At 38.1% G+C, this 24,569-nt stretch overlaps 2 protein-coding genes across 8 annotated transcripts; both read left to right on the top strand.

The window, feature by feature from the left end:
* Positions 1-3,092: 3,092 nt before the first annotated feature.
* LOC141656683 (uncharacterized) lies at positions 3,093-11,799 on the top strand. 4 transcript variants are annotated; one of them, XM_074463666.1, is made up of 5 exons: positions 3,093-3,645; positions 4,144-4,477; positions 7,126-7,797; positions 7,999-9,935; positions 10,682-11,799. In XM_074463666.1, exons 1-5 carry the CDS (start codon positions 3,310-3,312, stop codon positions 11,420-11,422), a joined length of 4,020 nt encoding a protein of 1,339 aa, XP_074319767.1. In that variant the 5' UTR covers positions 3,093-3,309; the 3' UTR covers positions 11,423-11,799. The 4 variants fall into 4 exon arrangements, with proteins under 4 accessions (XP_074319767.1, XP_074319768.1, XP_074319769.1 ...); XM_074463667.1 differs by having other exon boundaries at positions 3,166-3,645; positions 10,546-11,799; XM_074463668.1 differs by lacking the exons at positions 3,093-3,645; positions 4,144-4,477 and adding an exon at positions 6,050-6,157.
* Positions 11,800-11,895: 96 nt separating this feature from the next.
* On the top strand, positions 11,896-22,933 carry LOC141656684 (uncharacterized). Of its 4 annotated transcripts, none has more exons than XM_074463672.1 (11): positions 11,896-12,458; positions 13,024-13,069; positions 13,184-13,954; positions 14,084-14,250; positions 14,334-14,452; positions 16,032-16,212; positions 16,294-16,419; positions 17,398-17,737; positions 18,803-19,450; positions 20,190-21,664; positions 21,755-22,933. In XM_074463672.1, the coding sequence occupies exons 4-11, from the start codon at positions 14,194-14,196 to the stop codon at positions 22,460-22,462; spliced, it is 3,654 nt and encodes a 1,217-aa protein (XP_074319773.1). In that variant the 5' UTR covers positions 11,896-12,458; positions 13,024-13,069; positions 13,184-13,954; positions 14,084-14,193; the 3' UTR covers positions 22,463-22,933. The 4 variants fall into 4 exon arrangements, with proteins under 4 accessions (XP_074319773.1, XP_074319774.1, XP_074319771.1 ...); XM_074463673.1 differs by adding an exon at positions 15,821-15,942 and having other exon boundaries at positions 14,084-14,203; positions 16,032-16,419; XM_074463670.1 differs by having other exon boundaries at positions 16,032-16,419.
* The last annotated feature ends 1,636 nt before the right edge of the window (positions 22,934-24,569 follow it).

Raw genomic sequence — 24,569 nt, forward strand, 5'->3', positions numbered from 1 at the left:
TTTTTTGGAGGGACTTTTTGTAAAGCAAGATGGATGTTCAGTAACACAACATTAGTGTTTGGGGACTTCAATGCGGTTCTAATTCCGGGGGAAAGGTTAGGTAATATGTAGGGATGTCATTTGGGCGGGGCGGTGGTGGATATAGGCTTCCCCGCACCCGTACCCACCAAGAAAAACTCGTACCCATCCCCGCCCCACCACCCGTGGTGGGTACAAGTTTCCAAAACCATCCCCGCCCCAACGGGTGGAAATTTAAAACCGTACCCGCCCTGCTTACCCATTAACTCGCTACACGATAATTTTATTCGATAAATTTTTTCGTGAAAGTTGGTTTAATCATTATTAATTTCCATCTTTTTGAATTTATCTTTATAATTTTATTTTTTCACCAAGTAAGTTAGTAAAAAAACTTTATAAAACAGTTATTATTAACATTATATCTTAACTATAACTATATAAGATTTATTTAATTATCATAATTGTACTAGTTTTTTTAATAATTTGCGGGTAGGCGGGTATTAGGTGGGTAAGATGCAAAATCCATCCCCGCCCCATGACCCATGGCGGGTACAATTTTCGTACCCGCACCCGCCCCACCACCCGCCAAAACTCTACCCATCCCCGCCCCAACTGGGGCGGGTGTGAGGCGGTACCCACTTATACCCGCCCCGCTGACATCCCTAGTAATATGGGTAGGAGTTCAGTATGGAGGAGTTTGAGGATTGAGTTGAGAGTTTAGAGTTGATTGTATTGCTCGTTCTATAGGCGCGTATGAGATGATTTATGCCTTTTGTGGGGGGTGATTTGGGTTTGGCCGAAGGAAATTGCTAAAGCATTCATGGCTTGGAACAGATCATATTCTGTGGGATTGGAGGAGAGGCTTTGGGAGGCGGTTTCATAGCCACTGTGTGCATTTTATGGGAGATGAGGACCAGAGTTATATTTGAAAACAAACCCCTTGTTTGGATAGGAATTGGGATGCAGTTAGATCGTGGAAGACGAATAGGATATTGACGGGGAGGCCAATGTGTTTTACCATGTAATATCTTTATTATCTTGTTTGGGTTTTTCTGTTTTCTGTAGGTGCGTGTTTTGTTTTGGGACTCTACTCTCTGTAGGTCTCGGGTTTGTAACCCTTTTTCTAATAAAAAAAAAATGTAATAGGGTCGAATAAATAATTCTTGAAGGAAAGAGTTTGGTGCATGATTCTACAATATACCCGGAGATATAATTCATTTTCCGCTTGATTGTCTCACTACAGTTTCCGACATTGTTGTATACCCTATATATCCAACAACCTGAAGGCTTTTTACGGGTAGAGTAAGAGGGCCAAGATTGGAAAGAAGTCGGACTGAGTTGACTCAGTCGAGTCAGGCAAATGGAGTTGGTCCAATTAATTACTACTGTCGTTTTTTCCCGGGTTTGTACTAGAGCGGAACATGTTATAATGGTCTTTTTCGAGATTTTTTAAATTCGGATAAGAAGATATGAAGTCCAGATCAACCGTTCAAAATCAGTCCAACGTATCCTTCTAGACCACGTTTTGGACAACCGTATTCTCAAGGTGTAAGTCTTGCTTGCGACAGGTCGCGGGTTGCGACGGGTAGTTTGTGAGAGGAAATGGGTAGAGGGGACAAAGGAGGGTCCCCTCATGTACTTCCCCCACTCAAGGCAAATGGGTAATTTGTGAGGGGATATGGTATCCGTCTCTTATTTGTGACAGATACCTTCCGTCACAAATAAGAATTTGTGATTCTCAAGTACCTTCTCCAAAGAAAAGTTGATAATTGTCCTTGATCCTAAAAATTAATATCAAAATCCTTTTCCCAATTTAGAAATAGCAAGTCCGGTGGCATCCATCTTAATTTAAGATGGATTATACATTAATACCATGATAATTTTACGATAAAATATAGATATTTTTTGAAAAAAAAATTACGGTCATTTATTGTTAAGTGATAATTTAGTTTAATTTTTTCATTAAATAATCGCTTTTTTATTATAAAATGATAACATTTTTCTTATGTTGTAAGTTAAGATAGTGTGAAATGAAAATTTGTAATTTAGAAAACATTGCCCCTATGTTTGTCTCTAGTATGATAATGTGACAATTATGTTGGTCTACATTGACTATATACAATGATATTTATTACTCTATAATTGCACCATATAAAAATTTTCTTGACTTCTTTCCTCAAAAAAATAAAAAAAATTCTTGACACTTAGGCTCCGTTTGGCAAGATATTTCAGGTACCTGTTTTGACTGAATTAACTTTTTTGATAAAAGTTTCAGGTAGCTTATTTTTATAGATGTGTTTGGCAAGTAGCTTTTTTGCCTAAATAAGCTACCTAAAATGAAATGCTACCTAGAGTAGCATTTCACATTTCAGGTACCTGATTCTTGGTAATATTACGTTTTTGCCCTTTCAATTTATAATATATTAAATAATTATTATATCCTTTTACGTCATTTTACCAAAATAAGCTACCTTTTCAGTTAGTTTGCCAAACAATGTTTTATATAAGCAGTCACCTTATCAGCTCCTAATTTTCGATTATCTTATCGCCTACCTTTTCGAGTTTTGATTGAAATTTTTTCGGTTTTTTCAGTATCTTTCGGTTTTTAAATACCTTTTTCGGATTCGTTTTACCAAACAGAGCCTTACTAATATAATTTTGATGTCATTGTCATTTGACGATTCAGATGGCAGAATATTACAATTTTACAATTCAAAAGTGTTACAATTCTCGATTTTAATTCAAAGTAAAATTTCGATTCTAACAACACTAATGTCAATAATAAATCGAAAATACATTATCTGAGACGGTCATATACAAAACATCGAGAGCGATACATCACACGTGAAATAACTCATCTTTCATATTCTATGGATTTCTATCTTCTTACTTCACTAACGTGCATGATAGGAGTAACACTCTTGCATGATCGGACCAACAATTATTTAATTTAATTATTAGGAGATAATGACTTATGTCTTATCTATCCTTTATTTATATTTTCGTAATAAATTAATTTATTGCATGCACATTAAATGCAATATAATACTCCAAAAAAATTGACTTTGTCAGTCAACCACATGATATTTACAACTGGCCTACTACTGGTAGACCTGCTAATCGAACTACTACTATAAATCAATTAATCAAATAATACTCCATAATTATTCAGAAAAGTCTACACCAAAACTCCATTAATTCATCTCTACCTCCCTCTTTATAATCCAGACAGTATTTCGGTCTCCGTCTCCGTTTCCGTCTCATTAAATAGTTTAATTTATCTAGTAGACAATGGACCGCCTCGTTCGTGCAGCATCAAAAGGCGAAATAGATATTTTACGTGAAGTTTACGAGGCGAATATTGAGGAATTAAGTTCGTGTTTTCTAGGTCGGAAAGAGTCGTTGATTGGTAATTTCATTCATAAGGCGGTGAAAAAAAATCACTACACATTTTTATCCGAAGCTGTGAATATTTTACCATCGGATGTGGTTCTTGAGTTAGTTTGTCAAGCTGATAAGGTAGAAGGGTCAAACCCTCTTCATTATGCGGCCAAGGAAGGTAATATTTTCACCGTCAAATTGTTGGTCAACGCCTATGTTACTGCCTCTACTGATCTTGGTAACCAGGTAATTTTTACAAGTTTTAACCAAGTAATTAGTGAGTGTTAATAGTCATTATATTTATTATTGATTGTACTTTTTTGGGTAAACCGAGTCATGTTGACGGGTTTTAAAACTAAACAAGTTGACATTTGCATAATTATTGTCATTTTATTTATCACTAGAGGTCGATTTATTCCAACAATGGACCGTTTTACTCTTAATTGTGAAATTGTATAACAATGAGGTACGGTAAGCAATGATGGATGAGGCCATGACTACGAGGGGACCGGTGACCCTCTAAACAATGAAAAATTACGGATTCTATAGTAAGCCATTTTTAAAATTTCCCGCGATTACAAAATTTTCAATCTACAGAGTATGTTTTAACTATGGTGACATTGAGTATGTACCAAAAAAAAAAAAAAAACTATGGTGACATTGAGTCCGAGGTAATTGTAAGTTTGTAACACACAAATTAAATAAAATGTTCCTATCTAATGCATTCCTTCAATAAATTTTCAGGGCGCGCCACCATGGTTAACGAAGAACTCGAATGGAAACACGCCATTACGTAGTTCCTTCATCAAAAAACCGAAAAAGGCACACGAATATGTAGCAATGTACTTAGTTTCAAGGGATCATCATTTGCTAAGGAATTTAGGAGAAAAAGGATACCCTGTTTCAATAGATCAAAGCTCTACAATGGCGCTAGATAAGACGGGTGCAAGTGTCTTTTTCTGCGCAATGCGCGAAGGATTCTCCCTTCTGGCTGAGCAAATTCTCACTTCCGGTCTTCCTTATAGTTTGAGTGGTAGCTATGGCGAGAACCCTCTTCACCATGCTTCCAAGTGCAACGGTATGTGACACTTTTATGACTACACTTATTATGAGACATATACATTGAATTGATAAAATTAAATAACTTTTGTAGTAGTCGACTACTATTTCCGTCTTGCAGTCATTTGTTGACCTTTGTTTAATACTCCTCACAAAGAATATCACAGTAAAAGTTAAAACAAATGACTGAGACAAAGGCTGAGCGTTACATATATTTAGAAAACATAGAATCATATACATTTACAAATTACAAGTGTTACAAACCCATTTTCTTAGGTCTTGAATTTTTGATCCGACCCAGTATAACAATTTTCTGACGTTCTTTCGCTCGTTTATCCTTATCTTTTTTCCTTCTGGCTTCTTCCGCTTGTTCCTTCCTCAAATTCTCCATTTCCTCTTCCATAGCGGTTTTTTCTACCTTTTGTTTCTTCGTATGCTCCAACAAAGACATGTCCGACTTCTTAACCAAGAAAAACATGGGCCCTAACTCGGCTAACCATTGTGGTTCCACGGCCGTGACACATTGCATATACTCTTTACTAGTCAAAAGCAGCTCATGGTAAACCACATACTCCGGCGGGTAACCCAGTCCATACAGAGCACTACTCGGGTGCAAATGGCACGGGACCCCGTTCCTTGTATTAACATATTCCCCAATCCCTTTCTGCTTTGCGGAATTATGGAAATAGGCGGAGCAAATCACTAGCCGAACCGGATATCTCCAGGAGGTGAAGTTAAGTGAATAGTCAGTGCTTGTTTAGCAGCACCCTCGACGTAATCTTCACAAGGTGTTTTACTGTACAAGGTATTGACCGGAAATGTCCTCCCAGGAATTTTAAAAACCGGGACACCTCCGAAAAAAGTTGAAAACTTGTCAGCATTCAGGGTTGCTGATGTAACAATGAGCTTGAAATCTCGACGTTGGGCAACCACCTTCTTCAAAATTCCAAACAGAACATCTGTATACAGTGACCTTTCATGCGCTTCATCCATTACAATGACACGGTATTTTTCAAGCTCAGAATCTTTCAACGTTTCACGCAGGAGTACACCGTCGGTCATGTACTTGATTTTAGTGTTAGGTTCAGCTTTCACATGCCTGCCCGGCTGCCCCTAGACCTGGCAAGTCTGACCCGACCCGAGTAAACCCGACCCGCCAAGACCCAAAAATTTTGTGGCCCGAAATCGACCCGGACCGATGACGACCCGTTGATCACTGGCCCGGCCTGATATTGACCCGACCCGACTAAAATGATAATTTGACAATTATTAAGCTTAATATTGCTCAAATTGAAAGCCATTTAGTGTTTAGTTTGATACCTTTGACTTAATTATGAACTAATTAAGCCAAATATTGGGCGAAAAAATAATTTTAATGGTCAAAAAGTGAAGTAATGCGATAAAATCACTAGACCCGATAGTGACCCGACCCGACACATCATTTGACCCAAAATGACCTGACCTGATAATGACCGAACCCGAACCGATCCGAAAGGGCATGCTGACCCGATACAACCCGAACCCGATATAACCTGACCGACTCGACCCAACCTAAACACGACCCGACTGACCCGTTTGCCACCTCTATTGGACCGCCCGTGCTAGACTCCTCGGTTGTTTCACTCCCCAAAATTAATCTTCGGATCTTACATTTGGTTCATTCTTGTTGTCTTATCGTTCCTTTTGTTCATTAATGGAGGTAACATCAATGTCTATTTACTTCCAAACTATTTCGTGTATATTTCAGCGTGCTTGCATTTATCCTTTTATTTTATTACAGAGTATTTTTTTTATATGATTTGCTGATTTTTGTTAGAATATATTAGGGATTAATTAAGGTTTTAATTTAGCTTAACTACACTGAATTTGATTTGATTATGACTTATAGAAGCTTAATTCAATCAAAACTGTCTTAATTATGTTTGATGTGTTTGTAAAGAATGGTAAAAGTTATGTTGAAGTTTTAATCTGTTTTGAATTGAATTTGATTCTAGTGTTAGACTTCTCAATCGTTTGTTTACCTTTTGTTTAAATCCCCTTAACAGAAAAAAGAAAACAAAGGTAAACAATTCACTCCGACACACGAAGTATGGAGTATATCTGAATTGTGCTACATGTAATTTGTAGTTGGTCAAGCATGAGCAAAGTTCTGTAACCCTTTGTTCGGGTGCAGGGATTTGGAGTGAAAGGGAAGGAAACTATTTCGTTTGTATGGTTGTAGAAATTGAGTCAGGATGGAAATGGGGGAGAAGGGAAAGCTTAGGATCGAAAGCCTTAATCTTTGAGGGGATTCTAAAACATAAGGAATTCAGAGAATCAGATTAAGTGTTTTTTTTTTGGCTTTGGGGATGATGTGATAAAAGAAAATGACCCACATGCGAAGTAGGTGTAGATTGTGCATTTCAACCTACAATTTTCATTATAGGTCATATCTCTTTGTGTTACAATCTGATCTAGGGGTAAGGCGGCGTATCTCCGACCCTTACCTTGCCACAGGCGCACTAGGGTAGAGTTGTTGCTGTTGTTGTAAAGTTCAACTAAAGCACAAAATTACTTGATGATGTCTTTAAACTGTTTCATTTGCTTAGTTTGGACATGAGGGATAATTATTTCCGTTCTTCTGTTGGTAAGACAAGTATTAACCATATTTCAAAAATGATTATGCAGAGCAAGTATCGAGGTTGCTGCTTGAAAAGCATCCAGAACTTATTGGAAAACAGCCTGGTTATGGTGGCACCGTGCTTGATAGAGCTGTTGAAGATAATGCTGCGTGGTTGGTTAAACTGATGCTTTTAGAGGAAGAGGGCACTACTCAACACTGCCCACGGCCTTGGAATACAGCATGTAGAAGACTGATCTGGCACACGAATTCCAACTCATTTAGTGATACTCCACTTCATATTGCAGCAAGAAAGGGCAACATTGATATTGCAAAACTTCTAGTACAAGGTTACGAGTCTGCAATCCAAGACGAGGCTGCACAGTGGGATGTTGCGGAGGCTCACCCTTCAAATGATCAACTGGGTGTTAATCCTTTGAACATTGAGAATTCCCAGAAGGAAATACCATTATTTGTGGCCCTCAAAAAGAAACATGATGATCTTGGTGTGTACTTGCTATCAGTAACCATTTTTAACGTGGCCCATTTGAGGGATGAAGAAGGCAAGAATGCTTATGAGATTGCTGTAGAAAATGGTTGTGAAAAATCGAGAATTTCAATATCTGATATATCAGTACGGATTAGTGCAGAAGATTTGTTAAGTTGGGGGCCTTATGTAAAGAACATACTCCATCCCAGTGTTCTCAAGATCGTCCACCATTTTGCTTCAGGAGATGCAGGTTTTACTCTAATTCCGTTATTGGATTGCAAATATTACAATTCCCATTTAAGAGTCCAATTTTTTTTTGTGAATATATGTTTGTACATTGATGAAAATGGATTAAGCTAAGTTAAATCAACCAAATACCGATCTGCTCAGATGGCAAGGGTTAGTTATTTTTATGTTTGGTGTCCTGAATATTTCTTTTTTCTGCTGCAAGAGATGAGTGAAATGTTAAGATCAAAGAGTGTCAGAAGACTTGCGATGGAAGGACTTTCCATGTTTATAAGAGAACCGAAAAAGGATGCAAATACACACCTTAAAGAAGCAGCAGAAAGGGGCGCAGATTGGCTTGTAAAATTGCTTTTGGAGGGGGACAATACTTTGATAAATGATTCAACACCAGCGTGGCAAATAGCATGCGCAAATGGTCACTTATCTACATTGTTTGCCTTTGTTGAGCAATGTGATCAACAAGAATTCGTCAAGCTTTGTCAGAACAACCAACAAACGCCTCTTCACCATATAAAATTGGTAAAATATGAGGAGTACAAGAAGTTGTTGGAAAATCCAATAATGCAGGGGCTCAAGAATCAACTTGACAGCGATGGTGCCACTCCTTTGCACCGAGCCATAGAATGCAATGACATTGGATTGACAAAAGCATTGTTAGAAACTGAGGGCATACAGCTCGATATTGAGGATCAGAATCATAAAACTGTTCTGGATTTACTGGAAGAAAAGTATATCACCAATGGTATCTTCTTGGAGCTGTACAAAGAGTTGCTAGCAAATCCACTCATGACACAGGAATTGAAGAATCGGGTTGACAACAATGGAGCTACATCTTTGCATCGAGCCATAGACCGCAATGACCTTCAACTAACAAAAACACTGTTAGAAACCAAGAGTGTAAGACTCGACATTGAGGACATGAATCATAAAACAGCTATGGATTTACTGGAGGCACGGTGTGTTACCCATGATAATTTCTTTCAGCTCTATAAAGAGTTGTTAGCAAATCCAGTCATGACGCAGGAATTGAAAAATAGGGTTGACAACAATGGAGCTACGCCTTTGCACCGTGCAATAGTACAGAATGCCCGGGGACTAGTGAAAGCATTGATGGAGTCTAAGGGCATAAGACTCGAAATTAAGGACAACAATGGTATAACAGCCTTGGATTTGATTGAAGAACGCTGTAGTATTAGATCTGCCGATGTATACTGGTACGAGTTGTACAAGAAATTGTTGGCGATTCCAGAGAGGTTGCAGAAGATGAAGAATCGCAAAGGTAGCAGCGGAGCCACTCCTTTGCACATAGTAATAGAACAGGGTGACCTGGTCCTGGCAAAAACATTGGTGCAGGGTAAGGGCATCAAATTTAACATTAAGGACACACATGGGAAAACAGCTTTAGATTTGATTGAGGAGAGATGCAATCAATTTGATAGCCTATGGCATGATTTATATGAGGAATTGTTAGCGAATACATCAATGACATATGAAATGAAGAATCGGGTTGACATGAATGGAGCTACGCCTTTGCACAGAGCAATAGCACAGAATTCCAAGAAGCTAGCAAAAATACTAATGGAGATTAAGGGTGTAGAATATGAAATCAGAGACAATTATGGTAAAACAGCTTTAGATATGATTGAAGAGCGATGCAAATACAGAAATATTGATGGCTTCTGGTTTGAGCGATACAAGGAGTTGTTAGCAAACCCAGACATGCTTCAAAAGCTAAAGAATCACAGAGGCAGTAGTGGAGTCACTCCTTTGCATATAGCGATAGAGTGGGATGATCTGAAGCTGGCAAAAATACTGGTACATACTAAGGGTATAGAACTCAGTATCAGAAACAGATATGGGAAAACGGCTCTAGATTTGATCGAAGAGCGATGTGATCAAAATGGTAGCCTATGGTATGAATTATACAAGGAATTGTTAGATAATCCAAACTATGTGCATGAGTTGAAGAATCGGCGGGTTGGAATCGACAAAGAGACTCCTTTACACCGAGCAATTAAGTGGAATGACATCAGGCTAGCAAAAACATTGTTGGAGACGAAGGGAGTTGAACTCGACATTGAGGATAGGAATGGTAACACAGCCTTGGATTTACTTGAGGAGTGTTACGATTCTGGAAAATGGGTATGTGTTAAAACTCTTACTTTTACTTTAGGTGCTATTAAATTGGTCATTCTAGTGCATAACCTATCTCATCGGATAAAATAATTTATTCTTATTTTAACAACTATAGCATGTAGTCGGACCCAGGTTTAAGTAGGCGTAAAGACGCATCAGAATGTTCTGACTGTTGGGATGTATAATCTATGTTACCCAGACTCGTGTAAGTGATTAAGGATACTGTACAGAATCATGTCTTCAAACTAAGATACCCTGTATTAATAAAAAATACTGTAAAACTTTAGGGGCTTATTCTAACCACTGGCCTCTTACTTTACTTTTGTCGTGCAAGCACCCTTTGTATTATGCTAGGTGAGGTCAGTACTATATTACTCCCTCCATCCCGGTCAATTGTTTATCTATTCCATTTTTGGTGTTCATTTATTTGTTTACCCTTCTATGTTGGGAATGCTTTTAATGTTTAGTTTGATCATCTAGATGCACCTTATCATTCTCATGCATATGATGAGAGAGACAGGATAAGTGTTGGCGATGCAAAGATATGATGTTCTAGTAACACACAATAAGATTTTTTTGGTTGTTAGAGCTTGAGAGGACCTCTTTCTGGTTGGAGAAATTTTGGAAGGACGCACCTTAGGAGTCTAGTGTAGCAGTTATCATGGCCACCATAACTGTTGGATAGCCAAGTGCAAACAGGATAACTGTTGAGAGCATAAGGAATTGATTGCTGTTAATGAAACATATTGCAGGGTGAGATGTGCCGTGAAATAAGGCTGGACCCAAGCCTCAAAATTTTCAGGTTCAAATACCTACAACGGAGGACATCACTCAAAGACATGAACAACACACTTTCCGTGGTAGCGGCTCTGTTAGCCACAATCACGTTTGCGGCAGGGTTCACTGTTCCAGGCGGTGTGGACAACACGAATGGGACAGCCACCTTAGGAACAAAAGCAGCCTTTCTCGTGTTCTCAATCGCAAACACTCTAGCAATGTGCAGCTCCATGGTGGTATTGTTTACCGTGATTGGTGCAATGATTTGGGAGGCCCACCCTAAAGCCACTCCTTTGATTGACTTATGTGTGTCCTTGCTCCAGCTCTCCTTGTGTGGTACAATTGTGGCATTTATGACCGGAGTGTATGCCATTATGGCTCCTAAGGTTCAGTGGGCTGCCTTTGTCGTGATCATTTTGTGCTCAGTAGCGTTTGTTGGGGCTTTGATTGTTGTTTCCACCTTCTGGCCCCTCCTTTACAAGCCCTTCAAATTGATGAAAGGTGTTGTCTGTAAGGTAGTTAAGCACTTGAAATGTGGGAATTGCTGTGGCACCCAAGGGAGTTCTGCTGACGGCGCGCGATATGTTCTTTCAGACCAGTCGAGCCCAAATGGTCTAACAATGACTCCCTTACGACCCAACGAACCTCAGATGTTTACAAAATCAAACACAATAGTGATCAGTCGAGCCTCTGAGAGTCCAGCATCGGCTGTTTAAAGTACAACCCTGTGAACCACACTAGTCAGCGAAGAAAAAGACACAGGTGACAGAATGGAGCTTTTGAAGCCAATGTTGGCTGAGTCACTACCCTAAGAACCTGAATTATCAGCGAACACGAACAAACTTGTCACTTAGGCCTCTGATGATCCCCCTGGAAGCTCTTGAACAATGAAAACCGCAGTTGGACAACACAAACAGGAATGCTTTTTTATCCTCCGATTCTCCAGCTATTGGCTCTGAAATTAAAATAAACATTAGTGAACCTTAGTTACCTACTATATTATACTGTGTTATCCAGTTTCACGGAAAATATGATGGAACTCATGGCCACTGCTCTCTTGAATAAAATCCATTCTGTTGTCTTTGTGTTGTTTCCTATGTTACTCCGACACTTCACTTAACTGCCGTGTCGGGGTCCGACACGACACGACACTTCGACACTTCAATTTAGACCACAAAACAGGAAAACTCTCCCCAAATAGCCGTGTCCGACACGCCGACACGTGTCGGACACTGATACGTGTCGGCGTGTCTGAGTAACACAGGTTGTTTCTGCTGCAAGGGTTTGCTCCAGAATTCTGTTTGAATTTTTCCTGTTTTATCATTCAACTTTTATGGTCAAAGTCGCTCGACTTTAACCATCAATTGCTACAACTACAAATTGTGTTACATTGTAAAGTAGTTTTAACTTCATTGGTCACCTATAATTTGTCAATAGAATTGGAATCATTAAGCTATACGTTGCAATTTTTTAATTTAATTTTATTTGGGTTTTTCAACTACTACTGCTCTTTACCTATAAATTAGTCCCACTGTCCCAGTCAGTTCCTGAAAGAGTTTTTTTTTGAGGAAAGTTCCTGATAGAGTTGGTGATTACAGCAAAGGAAATAATCAACCTGTCACCCTCTCCGTCCATATGCCGGCGACATTGCGATTTGCTCATCAGTCATACTCAATACTCACACATCCAGTATTCTTACTTGGTAGAAGGCCTCGGAGCAGCTAGCGACTGGATAATCCCTCTGAGTTTTAGGTATGATGTAATGTTTTGTTTGCTGAACAGTATTCTTACTTGTTGGTGACGGGTGTGGCGGGAGTCGTAAGTGTGGTGGTAGATAAATAAGATGGTTGAAGGGTAAAGAAATCTCATACCTTGGGGGGGTGGGGGGTAAGGAATTAGATGGATTGAGAGGTAAGGAAGGGAATTGCATTCTCTTTGTTTGTGTCAAACAAACACCAACAAAGGGAATCAATAACTTTGTTTCCCTTTCCCTTTCTTATAGACCTCCAACCAAACGCCCCCTAAGTGTTTGTTCTTGTCATAATCCCCCTTTCAAATTGACTTTTTTATGGGGTTATAGGGATTTAAACTTAATGTTCTTCAGGCTTTATGATTACTTCATAGCTTAATTTCTGTGGGGACTGTGGGGGTCATTTTGTGGGGTTTATTTTATCAATTCACTGTTCTGATTGATGCAGGTATTTGAATGATACTAATTAATTAGATTTTCTGTTTTCGTTGATTTATTTAAAATGAACAAGCATCTTAGACTTTTGCTATGAGACTAGTTCATTTACTTGTTTTTTCACTTTTATAGGAATCAAGCTGGTTGCAAGTACACCATAGCCACTGCATATCACTGGGTTAGTTAGAATCTGGTTTTCTGTTCGGACTGTGATCCCTTAGCTTCCATCATCTGCACTTGTGCACACCATATTTGTGTAGCTTATTAGTTTTTGTTTGATAAATCTTCACAGGTGTTGATTTTGATAACTTATACGTAGAACAAGTCTGAAAGATTCATCGTTAAGGGTGTGTTTGGATAGAGGAATCCCTTACGAGCGACTCTAACTACTATCTTCAACTTTTCTTCAAACTCTTGCACATCAATCATCACCTCTTGAACTTGTAAGGAAGTAGAAAATTATTACGAGTACATGCATAAGAGGTGAATTTAGGAAACATTTGACACTATCAAAACATCAGCTGGTAAACTATAGAAGTCTCCTTGGCATAGGAATGTGGACTGGATTCTGTAAACAGTTCTCGTTTTTTTCACATTAATTTCTTGGTTTTTTTTCCAACTCAGACTGAATCTGCTACAGCATTGAATACTGTACTGTATAATTCCTATTGTATGCCATCAAGACTCTAGGTTTGTCATTTGAACTGTTTTAATATACAGCATCAAGGTTTTTGCCAGCATCAGTACGGGAGCCATACACGTGGCAAAGATCGGGCCATGAGATGAAAGTCACACAGATTGAGCGAGGGAAGTAACTGACAGCCTATTTTTCAGGGAGCACGTTCAACATGTATCACAACTTGTTGGACGAAGTTCAAGGGATCAACTCTGAAAAGTTGGAGAAACACGCTGGAAAAATAGCACAGAAAGCGCAGAGAATGAGTCCAAGTAAATGTCTAAAGGGTGGAGAAAGCTATAAAAGTAGCACGGAAAGGCTCATTTCAACAACACACAACTCCTCTAATTTTCTCCAAGTGCTTGCCATCATCTCATCAATTCAAAGGTTATGAAACGCTTTTCTTGGAATTTTTTTCCCTCCCCTTCAACTGCACTATAATCTCTGTCCTAGAAAGTTGCACTATAGTTATGTCGAGTTACAATTTATAAGATATGTATATGACATGTTGTGTAGGTAAAACGATTGATGGAGGAAGACAATAATGATCAGAGGTTGAAGGTGCTGTATGCTAATTGGAGGGAGTGGTGATGATGAAGTGTTGTAGGTGTTTGAGTTGGTAGTAGATGAGTGTAGGTACATGTGAATGCCTTGAAATGATGTTGAAGTGCTACTTTTATACTGTAGGCTTCAATGCTTCATCTAGGTTTTGTAGCGTTGAACTCCAACAGTCCAACTGATGAACTTTTTCTTCTCTGTTTTCCAGCGCGCCGAACTATTTCAGCTCAGTCTTGACCCCTTGAATTCTCCTGACAAATTGGTGTTTATTGAGAATAGCTCCCACTGCTTTGATCAACCACTCCTTGGCTTCAGCTCGCTATCCGTGTAAGTTGAAGACTCTCCCTTGACAATATTGCGTTAGTAATATGTTTCCAACTTTCTAGATTTTCCCTGTTGGACTAGTTGATCTCTACTACAGGACAACAAATTGAATTCAGCTAGTTTTTAGGAGTTTCTTTTCTGGGTAGTTACACCATTGCACATACCCTGATAGTCTGATACTCAACTCCCATACTCGGTTATTTGTGGGAGTCTTCACATATACCGAGAAGGGATAATGATAGGGCGCCACCGGGTGGTACCCAATCTTGGTACCACCCTCTCACATGCACCCATTATTTTAAAGGTCCCCACCTATAGCATGTGAGAGAGTGACGCCGAGATTGGGATTTCTTTGGACATTGCTTCAGCCCAATTAGGATCATGAACAGCATCATTATAACTTTTAGTAGCAAGAACATTTGGTCAGAAGCTTGTCAAAACCCTTTGCCCAATTTTAAAATTAATGCTTATCTACTTATCTTCTAGAAAAAATAATTGATGCCATAAATTAATTTTTTGGTGAGTTGATGCCATAAATTAATATCAAAACATGTTCCTACTTTGAAAACATTGTCCCTTTCTTTGTCACTACTATATTACTATAATAATGCGACAAATAATAGTATTACTTTAAATTGACTGCATAAAATACTGCTCCTTATACTCATTATAATAGTACTCATTAAATGGAGTACATCTATTATGCGACAAATAAAAATATTACTTTTCAGATTGGTTCACCAAATGTGCATCTCGGTGTATGCTCGTGAAACAAAATTCGAGCCAATCTCGAGCTCAACCATGTTGAGCTTATGATCATACTCGTAAGCTCTAACCCGAGTTTGAGCAGAGCTCGAGTTCAAATCGAGCCTATATATATAATTATTAATGCCATTTTTTTCTTTCAATATTTTCATCAACTATTTTTATCAACGTGATTTGAAAGTTACAAGTTTGAGCCCCTCGGGGGCTATTCGACTCGTTAAGTTATCGAGTTGAGCTCGAGCTGTCTCGTCTCATTATCACGCAATTTGGGTCATTAGAAAAGTCTGTTGGGTAGGAATTTGAGTCTTATATTTTAAAATATTGGGACTCAATTTGGATCATTAAAAAAAGTCTACTAAAGAATTGATATCGAATAGTGATAGAATTGAAATGACTATTATTAAGTAAGAATTTGAGAGTCCCGTATTTTAATTATGTTGAGATTGATAAGAAATTGAACAAAACTTTGATTTGTAGTAATTTGTGCAAGAACCTTGATTTGTAAGAAGCAACAGGTAATGACTTGATTTATTTACTCATTTAAATGATTTAATTACGTATTTTTGTCTTGACTTAATTAATTGCATGCAAATGAATATTTTACAGGACTCAAAAAATGTTGACTTTGCCAGCCAAGCACATACATGATTCCAATTAATTAATTAAGTTGGTAATCGAACTACTACAAGGCTACCATAATAAATCACTCTCCACTGATTACTCTCGAGGTGTACCCAAAAATTACATTGCTTACTGCTCGTTACGTAGTGTAGCTAATCCGAGTATATACTCCGTAACTTGACACTTATATTTTCAGGCTAGCAAAGGCCGGAGTTATGACGCTCGACATCAATACAATGGACCGCCTCATGAAGGCGGCTGCAATAGGTGATGCGGAGATTTTACGGGGAGTTACTGACGAAATCGACGTTGAGAAATTTAGTTCATATGTTATGAGCAGTAAAGAGTTAGCGGCTGGTAACTTGATTCATAGGGCGGTAAAAAAGAATAACTACACATTCTTGTTTGAAGCTCTAAGAATTTTACCACCCGATGTGATTGTTAAATATATATGTCAGGTTGATACATCACAAGGGTCAAACCCTCTTCATTATGCGGCTAAGGAGGGTAATATCTTCATCGTCAAATTGTTGGTCAATGCTTACATCACTGCCTCCACTGCTCTTAGGAACCAGGTGAATAAGGTGATGTACATTATCTTTGTATCTCATCAATTAGTTTTCGGTTGTTTTTGTTTCACAAAAGCTTGAGAGAGACGGTCATTGATGTAGATGATAATGGAGGGAGACTAGAGAAGGGGTGGGAGTGGTGTGGGTAGCTAGCTCCTTATACACTTGGTGGTGCCGGGTAGGCTTGGTAAAATTGTCCTGACCCGAATTACTCGACCCGTATGCGACCTGACACCCGAACTTAAACCCGAATTTGAGAACTGACCCGACCCAATATAGTTGACCCGAATATTTATTGTTACAAACTGATTATTATTCACAAATAATAGCTGTCTCGAACCCACCCCGCCCCAAACTCTTACAAATCCGAAAGTGGCTCGATCAGAACTCACCCGACCCAAGCCCGAGCCACTTGACCCGTTTACCAGGTTTAGACTGTCATGGATAAGGATGGTAGTGAGTTAAATTAACTCAAAACAAATTCATCACTACACTATTAAACATGGCCGTATAATCATTACTCTTTCCGTCTCAGTTATTTGTTTACTTTTAAGATTTTTTATATGAATTATTTTAATTAAAGTTAAGCAAATGATCAAGATAGAGAAAATAAGGAGTATAATAACTAATGAGAGACTATGAGAGTGCGTAGCATTAGTTGCTCCGTAAATCTTGCTTTATGTCCTAAATTTTAAAACAGGTCAAATACTATTACATGGTACTAATTATGGTAAAATTTTTAGCATTCCTAGGCAACTTCCCATGTAATTCGTATATCCCTTACCTACCTTATAGAAAAGGAGACTAGTTCCCTTAAAACAAAAAAAAAATAGAGACTAGCTAGTAGCTAGCTCCTTATACGGAGTACATTTGTGAATAAAACCAGTTTGTAAATTAACATAAAATACCCTTTTTATGCATTCGAATATTTACAATATAACCGTGTTATCGAATTTTTATTTTTATTTTTGTACATTCGATTTTAATTTGTAGGGAACACTGCCATGGCTGAAGAAGAACTCCAAGGGAAAAACACCACTACGTTGTAGCTTGATTAAAAAGACAAAAGAGACGCACGAATACATAGCAAGGTACTTAGTTTCAAGGGAACAACATTTGTTTAAGAGTTTAGGCGATCTGTACCCTACTTCCTCAACGGATGTGATCTCCACAAAGGCTCTAGACAAGAAGGGTGCAAGCATCTTATTATGTGCAATGCGTGACGGATTCTCACTTTTGGCTGAACAAATCCTCACGTCCGGTCTTCCCTACAGTCTCAATAGTGCCCACGACGATCCGGCAAACCCTCTTCACCATGCAGCCAAGTGCAATGGTATGGCACCCTTTCCTAATTCTGAATCTAACCCAATTACTTGTACGAGACCATAACTGTTAGTCCCTCTATCCCGATTATTTGTTTATCTTTGGTTTTGGTACAAAGCCCTAGGGAAGAGGAGGAGACCAGTTGTAGTTAGTATTAGTGGATGACAAGTGGACCAAATTGAATGTGATGATCAAATTATCCATAAAAAAACATTTCCAAAATAGAAAGGCAAACAATTGATTGAGATACTCAAAATGGAGTAGGTAAACACTAAACAGAGTAATACTCTATCGGGAGAAAATTATTCACAAATCACTTCATTTTTTGACATTATGTTGTAAGTTGTAACTGATATTTCGCAAAAATAAACTACTTAGGTCAAATAATTTAGCTTAATTTTCACATGCTACCGTTGATAGTTTTTCATTTTAGCTTAAATAAACTATTTACCAAACACTTGCACAAAATAAATTAGCTGAAGTTTTTGCCAAATAAACTACTTTGGTCAAAAGTTAGCTGAAATGGTTTGCCAAGACAAAGCTTAATTATTATTAGTATGATTAGAGTGTTTTTTGTCAGTGAGCCTATCTTTGATATCACTTTGTTAACACCATACCTTTGCCGAGAGTGTGGGTAGGAGGTCGAACTAAGTTGCACATTACTTGAAATGAAATAAATCCCTTTTTGAGATCTTCTAAAAAAAAAAAAAATAAGTTTACTTGGATTAAGTTAATTTAATTTTATACGGGGGTGGATACGTAGACCCGACTCCAAGGCCTCAATCCCTAACTAGGCTAAGTTTTCGTAATGTTCCAACATTTGAAATAGATCAAAAAAATTATTATATTTAGAAGTGAATACATGAGTTCATGATTAAGTCAGTTAAGTTTCGTCAGCTTAGATTTGGCACCATAGACAAGTACATTTGCAAATGTCTGCTAGCTTAACCGGTAAAGTAATTAGATTTTGTGCCCTTGAATCCTTGACCTGGATTCAAATCCGTAAAGCAACATATTGCCTTTGCCGCTCTTCTAAGACAATTTTTGTACCGTTTTGTAAAACTTTATTCTGCAGAGCAAGTATCCAGGTTGCTGCTTGAAAAGCATCCTGAACTTATTGTAAAAGAGCCTGGTTCTGCTGGCAGTGTGCTTAATAGAGCTGTAGAAGATAATGCTGCATGGTTGGTCAAATTGATGCTTATAGAGGAAGAGGGCACTTCTCGAAACCACCCACGGTCTTGGAATAAAGCATGCAGGAGACTGATCTGGCACACTAATCCGAGCTCATCTGGCGATACTCCTCTTCATATTGCAGCAAGAAAGGGCTACCGTGACATTGCAGAACTTCTAATACAAGGTTACCAGTCTGCTATTCGAGACGAGGCTGAAGAGTGGGATGTTCCAGAGGCTCACCCTTCAAACAATTACCTGGGTGTTTCTCCTTTTAACATTAAGAATTCCGAAGAGAACATACCATTATTTGAGGCTGGAGAGTACTTGCTATCAGTAATCACTTTTAAATTGATGTCTTTGAAGGATAAAGAAGACAAGAATGCTTATGACATCGCTGAAAAAAATGGTTGTGAAAAATCGAAATGTTTGATACTTGAAATATTAGTACGTACTAGCGCCGGAGATTTGTTAAGCTGGGAGTCACAACATAAGGATAAAGTCCATCCCAGTGTTCTCAAGATCGTCCACCATTTTGCTTCAAGATCTGAAGGTTTGAGACTCTGATTTCGTCATTTGATTAAAGTTTCCATAAAAATTTGCGATAATTTCCTGCATTTCCTGTCTAAAGTTCCCATAAAAATTTGATATAATTTGTTTGGATTATTGAACATGGATTAACACGAAACATAAAATTCGTAACTTGTTATAGGTAGTTTGTTGAAGTGTATATTTACTTCAGTTACCTTTTAATATTGACCCAATGAACATATTATAGAACAAGTTTATTTGTTCTTCTCTCCTTTATTACACTTTTTTACCAACCACTTTCTTATATATTTTACTTGGTTTACTTTTAAGGTATTTCGGATCCTTAAATTCTACTTCGGTTTTCAAAATCGTTTTAATCTTTATTCTCGATTTAAATTTTAAGTTTTTAGCAAAAAAATCCGGACTTCGATTTTAAAACCTATAAATTTACCTAGACTTTGTAGTATGTTTCGCTCTCCCTTTTGTTTTTCATTTTTCCCTTGTCTATTTTTTTCGCATTTTGAGGTGTGCGTCACCCATGGACGCTTCTAAAGGATGATTCATGTCAGCCGACCCCAAATCATTTTGGGATTAAGGCTCTGATGTTGTTGTTGTTGTTTTTGTTTGCACCACCGGGTTTGAGTTGGGTAGGCGGCAAACCTCTCCTTCCTGAGTTTTAACACCGCTTCCCATTGCTCAAGGATTCAATCTATTACAAGTATATGATTAGTTTGCTAAATCTTTCATTTTGCTACTGCAAGCGATGAGTGAAGTGGTAATATTAGAGAGTATCCGAAGGCTTGCCACCAAAGCACTTACCATATTCGAGAAAGGCCTTAAAAAGGATGCAAATTCACACCTTAAAGAAGCTGCAGAAAGAGGTGAAGATTGGTTTGTAAAATTGCTTTTGGAGGGAGACAGTTCTTTGATAAACGATTCAACACCAGCGTGGCTAATAGCATGCATGAAGGGTCACTTATCTACAGTTCTAGCCTTTGTTGAGCAATGTGATCAACAAGCATTCATCACGCTTTGTCAAAACAACCAACAAACACCGCTTCACCATATACGATTGCTACAATATGAGGAGTACAAGATATTGTTGTCACAACAAGTGATGCAGAAGCTAAATAATCAACTTGACAGCGATGATGCCACTCCATTGCACCGAGCCATTGAACGCAGTGACGTTGGACTGACAAAGGCATTGTTAGAAACTGAGGGTATAAGACTCGACATTCTGGATCGCAATGGTAAAACAGTTTTAGAATTGCTAGAGGAAAAGTGCAAAGCCAATCCTGAGTTCTTTAAGTTGTACAAAGATTTGCTAGGAAAACCACATATGACACAGAAATTGAAGAGTGGGGTTGATAGCATTGAAGCTACATCTTTGCTTCGAGCCATAGAACGCAACGACCATAAACTAACAAAAGAACTCATAGATATTAAGGGCATAAAACTTGACCTCAAGAATCGGGATAATAAAACAGCGTTGGATTTATTTGAGGCCAAGTGTGTTACGGATGATGTTTTCTTTGAGATATATAAACATCTGTTAGGGAGTGCGTTCATGACGCAGGAATTGAAAAATAGGACAGACGTCAATGGAGCTACGTCTTTGCACCGAGCAATAGAACAGAAAAACGAAAGACTAACGAAGGTGCTGAAGGAGACTAAGGGCATAAAACTTGACATCAAGAACAACGATGGTAAAACAGCCTTCAATTTGATTGAAGAACACTGTAGTATCACATCTACCAATGGATACTGGTATGAGTTGTACAAGAATTTGTTGGAAACTTCAGATCGGTTGCAGAAGATAAAGCACCGCAAAGGTAACAGCAGAGCCATTCCTTTGCACATTGCATTAGAACAGAAGGACCAGACTCTGGCGAAAACATTGGTGCAGAGTAACGGTATAGAACTCACTACCAAAAACAGAAACGGGAAAACAGCTCCAGATATGATTGATGCGCTGTGTGATGAAAACATCCAATGGTATGGTTTGTACGAGGAGATGTTATATAATCCAGACTATGTGCATGAGTTGAAGAATCGAAAGATTGGAGTGGACAGACAGACTCCTTTGCACCGAGCAATTATAAAAGAAGATATTAAGCTGGCAAAAACATTGTTGGAGACAAAAGGCGTTGAGCTCGACATCAAGGATACGAACGGTAAAACAGCCTTGCATCTACTCGAAGAGCGCAACGATTTTCAAAAATGGCCTAAATGGGTATGTGCAAATGGTTGTTTTCAGAATTTCCTTTTAATAATTTAGGCGATGTTAAAGGGTAGGCCTAATGCTATCCTTATTGCTGTGCAGGCTGAGATGTGCCGTGAAATGAGGCTGGACCCAAGCCTCAGAATTTTCGGGTTCAAGTATCTACAACGGAGGACATCCCTTAAAGACATGAACCACACACTTTCGGTGGTAGCAGCGCTATTAGCCACCATCACCTTTGCTGCAGGACTTACTGTTCCAGGCGGCGTGGATAACGAGGGTACAGCCATCCTAGGAACTAACCTGGCATTTCTTGTGTTCTCAATTGCAAACACTCTGGCAATGTGCAGCTCCCTGGTTGTCTTGTTCATGATGATTGGCGCAATGATTTGGGAGGCCCACCCTTCCGCCACTACTTTAATCGACTATTGTGTGCTGTTCCTTGAGGTCTCCTTGTTAGGTACAACTGTGGCATTTATGACTGGGGTTTATGCAATTATGGCTCCTAAGGTTCAATGGGCTGCCATTGTTGTGATTGTCTTGTGCACAATTGCATTTTTAGGGGCTTTTATTTTTGTGATCCTTTTCTGGCCTTTCCTTTACAAGCGCTGCAAATTGGCGAAAGATTTTCTGTTTGGTAATTGCTGTGGTAGTAAAGCCAGTTCTGAGAATGGTGCACCTAACATTCCTGGTTCAGTCCCTACTGGTACACCAACGGCTTCCTCACGACGCAATGCACGTCGCTCGGTTACAAATGCAAACATGCAACCGACCAGTCGAGCTTCTGACAGCTTAGCTACGGCAGTTTAAGCACAACCCTTGGACCTCGCTCATCAATGATAACATACGTCAGGTGGGGAAACTGTAGCCACTTTATAAATAAAACCCACAGTTTCAAAACACCAGATGGGGAATAAAGGAGGGAAGCTGAAAGCTCTGCTGTCATACTCGATACTCATACGCACCCAGTATTCTTATTTGACGACGATTGGGTAAGCCCCTGGGAATTAGATATCACGTAATTCTTTCATTTTGTTGGTTTTTGCAGACCGCTTGTTCGATGAACAGATTGTTCCTGTCATAATCTCCCTTATCTAAATGATCTTTTCTGAGTGTACTGTGATTTAAGTAATGTTTTTAGTGCAGTATGATAAATTTACAGCTTAATTTCCCTTGGGTGGCATTTAGTGGAGGTTTATGTTATCAATAATCCAATGTTCTGAACTTATGCTGTATCTGAATGATGCTGATTAATTTAGATGTGTTCTGTTTTCATTGATACTTCTGTAAATAACAAGCATCCGGTGACAGGGCGGTTTCTAGGGCTTATTTTAGTTCTGTATCTGAATGCTACTAATAACATTTTAGTTCTATAGACGATGTTCAGCAGTACTTGATTCTTGAATGTATGTGAATCGAAATTTTTGATTTTAACTTCAGTTGGTTTGTGTTGTAATGCTAGCCATGGTAAATGGGTATATAAGTGAATCGAAATTGAAAATAAAATAAAGTAAAAAGAAATTAGAAGGAAATGAGAAGAGAAGAATACAAAAGTTTTTTGGTGGTAGGTTTATGGTTTTCTTAAGAATTTGTGATTAAACAATTCCTAAATAAATATTGTCGACATTATTATTTTGGATTATTTTATAAGAATAATCAAATTTATCGGTCATCTTCTCAAAATAATCCAAACTTTAATTTAACTCAAAATAAACCATATTATCATTTTTAACCTGTAAAATCCGGTTAACTAATAGGCGAATCCCATTTTTTTTGTTTAAGCCTTTTTCTTATTCCTCCATTAACACCCTCACCAGGAGTCAGCACCACCACCATCACTTCCTAACCACCACTACACCATAATCCCCCTTATACTAAAAGAATATGAGATCTCCTAAATTTTCCCGCCTAAATAAATTTGGATATAATTGGACTTTCATTATATCATATCTATAATTGGACTTTATTATATCATATCTGTAATTGCACTTTCATTATATTATATTTACAACTGGATTATACTGAACTTTCTCTTTTCTACCGATTAATGCAAAACATTAATAATAATAAATCTTACAATTAAATTTCAAATTGAGTTAAATATCAGTTGTATAATTATATTTTCTTTAATATTCCTATCTAAATAACCGCGCAGTTACGCGGGATCTATACTAGTATTATGAATATGACCAAAATTTCTGACGCCTGCTAGATTGGGTTCTGGTCCAGAGCGGAGAAACGGGTGATTTACATGAACAAAGAACAAAACCCATAAAATTAAGGATTAATTAACGTGAATAATCCATACTATGAAGATCCTTCTTATATTAATCCAAACTATGCATTAACTCACTTTAATCAAACTATCTTACACCCTAGGTAGCACCAAAACGGACACGGACACTGACACGACACGGACATGCGACACGGCATCCCATGAAATTTAGGACACGGGACACGTCATTTAAATTTAATAAAATATATATTTTATAGTTTCTTATGTGTGATTTTATTTTTGAAAAAATATTGAAAATTAAATTTAAATAAGTGAAGGTAAAACTTGACGTTAATTTTTGACCACTTTTACGTAAATAGTCAAAATGTGGAGTATTTTTTAATCATAAAAAGTGTTCACTATTTAACCAAAGGTGGTCACTATTTATCAAAAAAATGGTCAATTACTCCTTGCCGCACAGGAGAATTTGCTTTGCAAATTCCAAGTATCTAAGGTTTAGGGACTTTAGAATGAGGAACGTTAAAGGGTAAATTATACCATGCACCCAGGAGTATGGTGCATGAGATGAATATCACACTACATATTACATATTACATATTCATCAAACTATACTGTCATATTCACTAAACTAAAAGTGAATATAATAGTGTTATATTGTGAATATCACGCTATAAAGCACAT

This window comes from Silene latifolia, chromosome 5, assembly GCF_048544455.1.
Source record: "Silene latifolia isolate original U9 population chromosome 5, ASM4854445v1, whole genome shotgun sequence".
NCBI lineage: Eukaryota > Viridiplantae > Streptophyta > Magnoliopsida > Caryophyllales > Caryophyllaceae > Silene > Silene latifolia.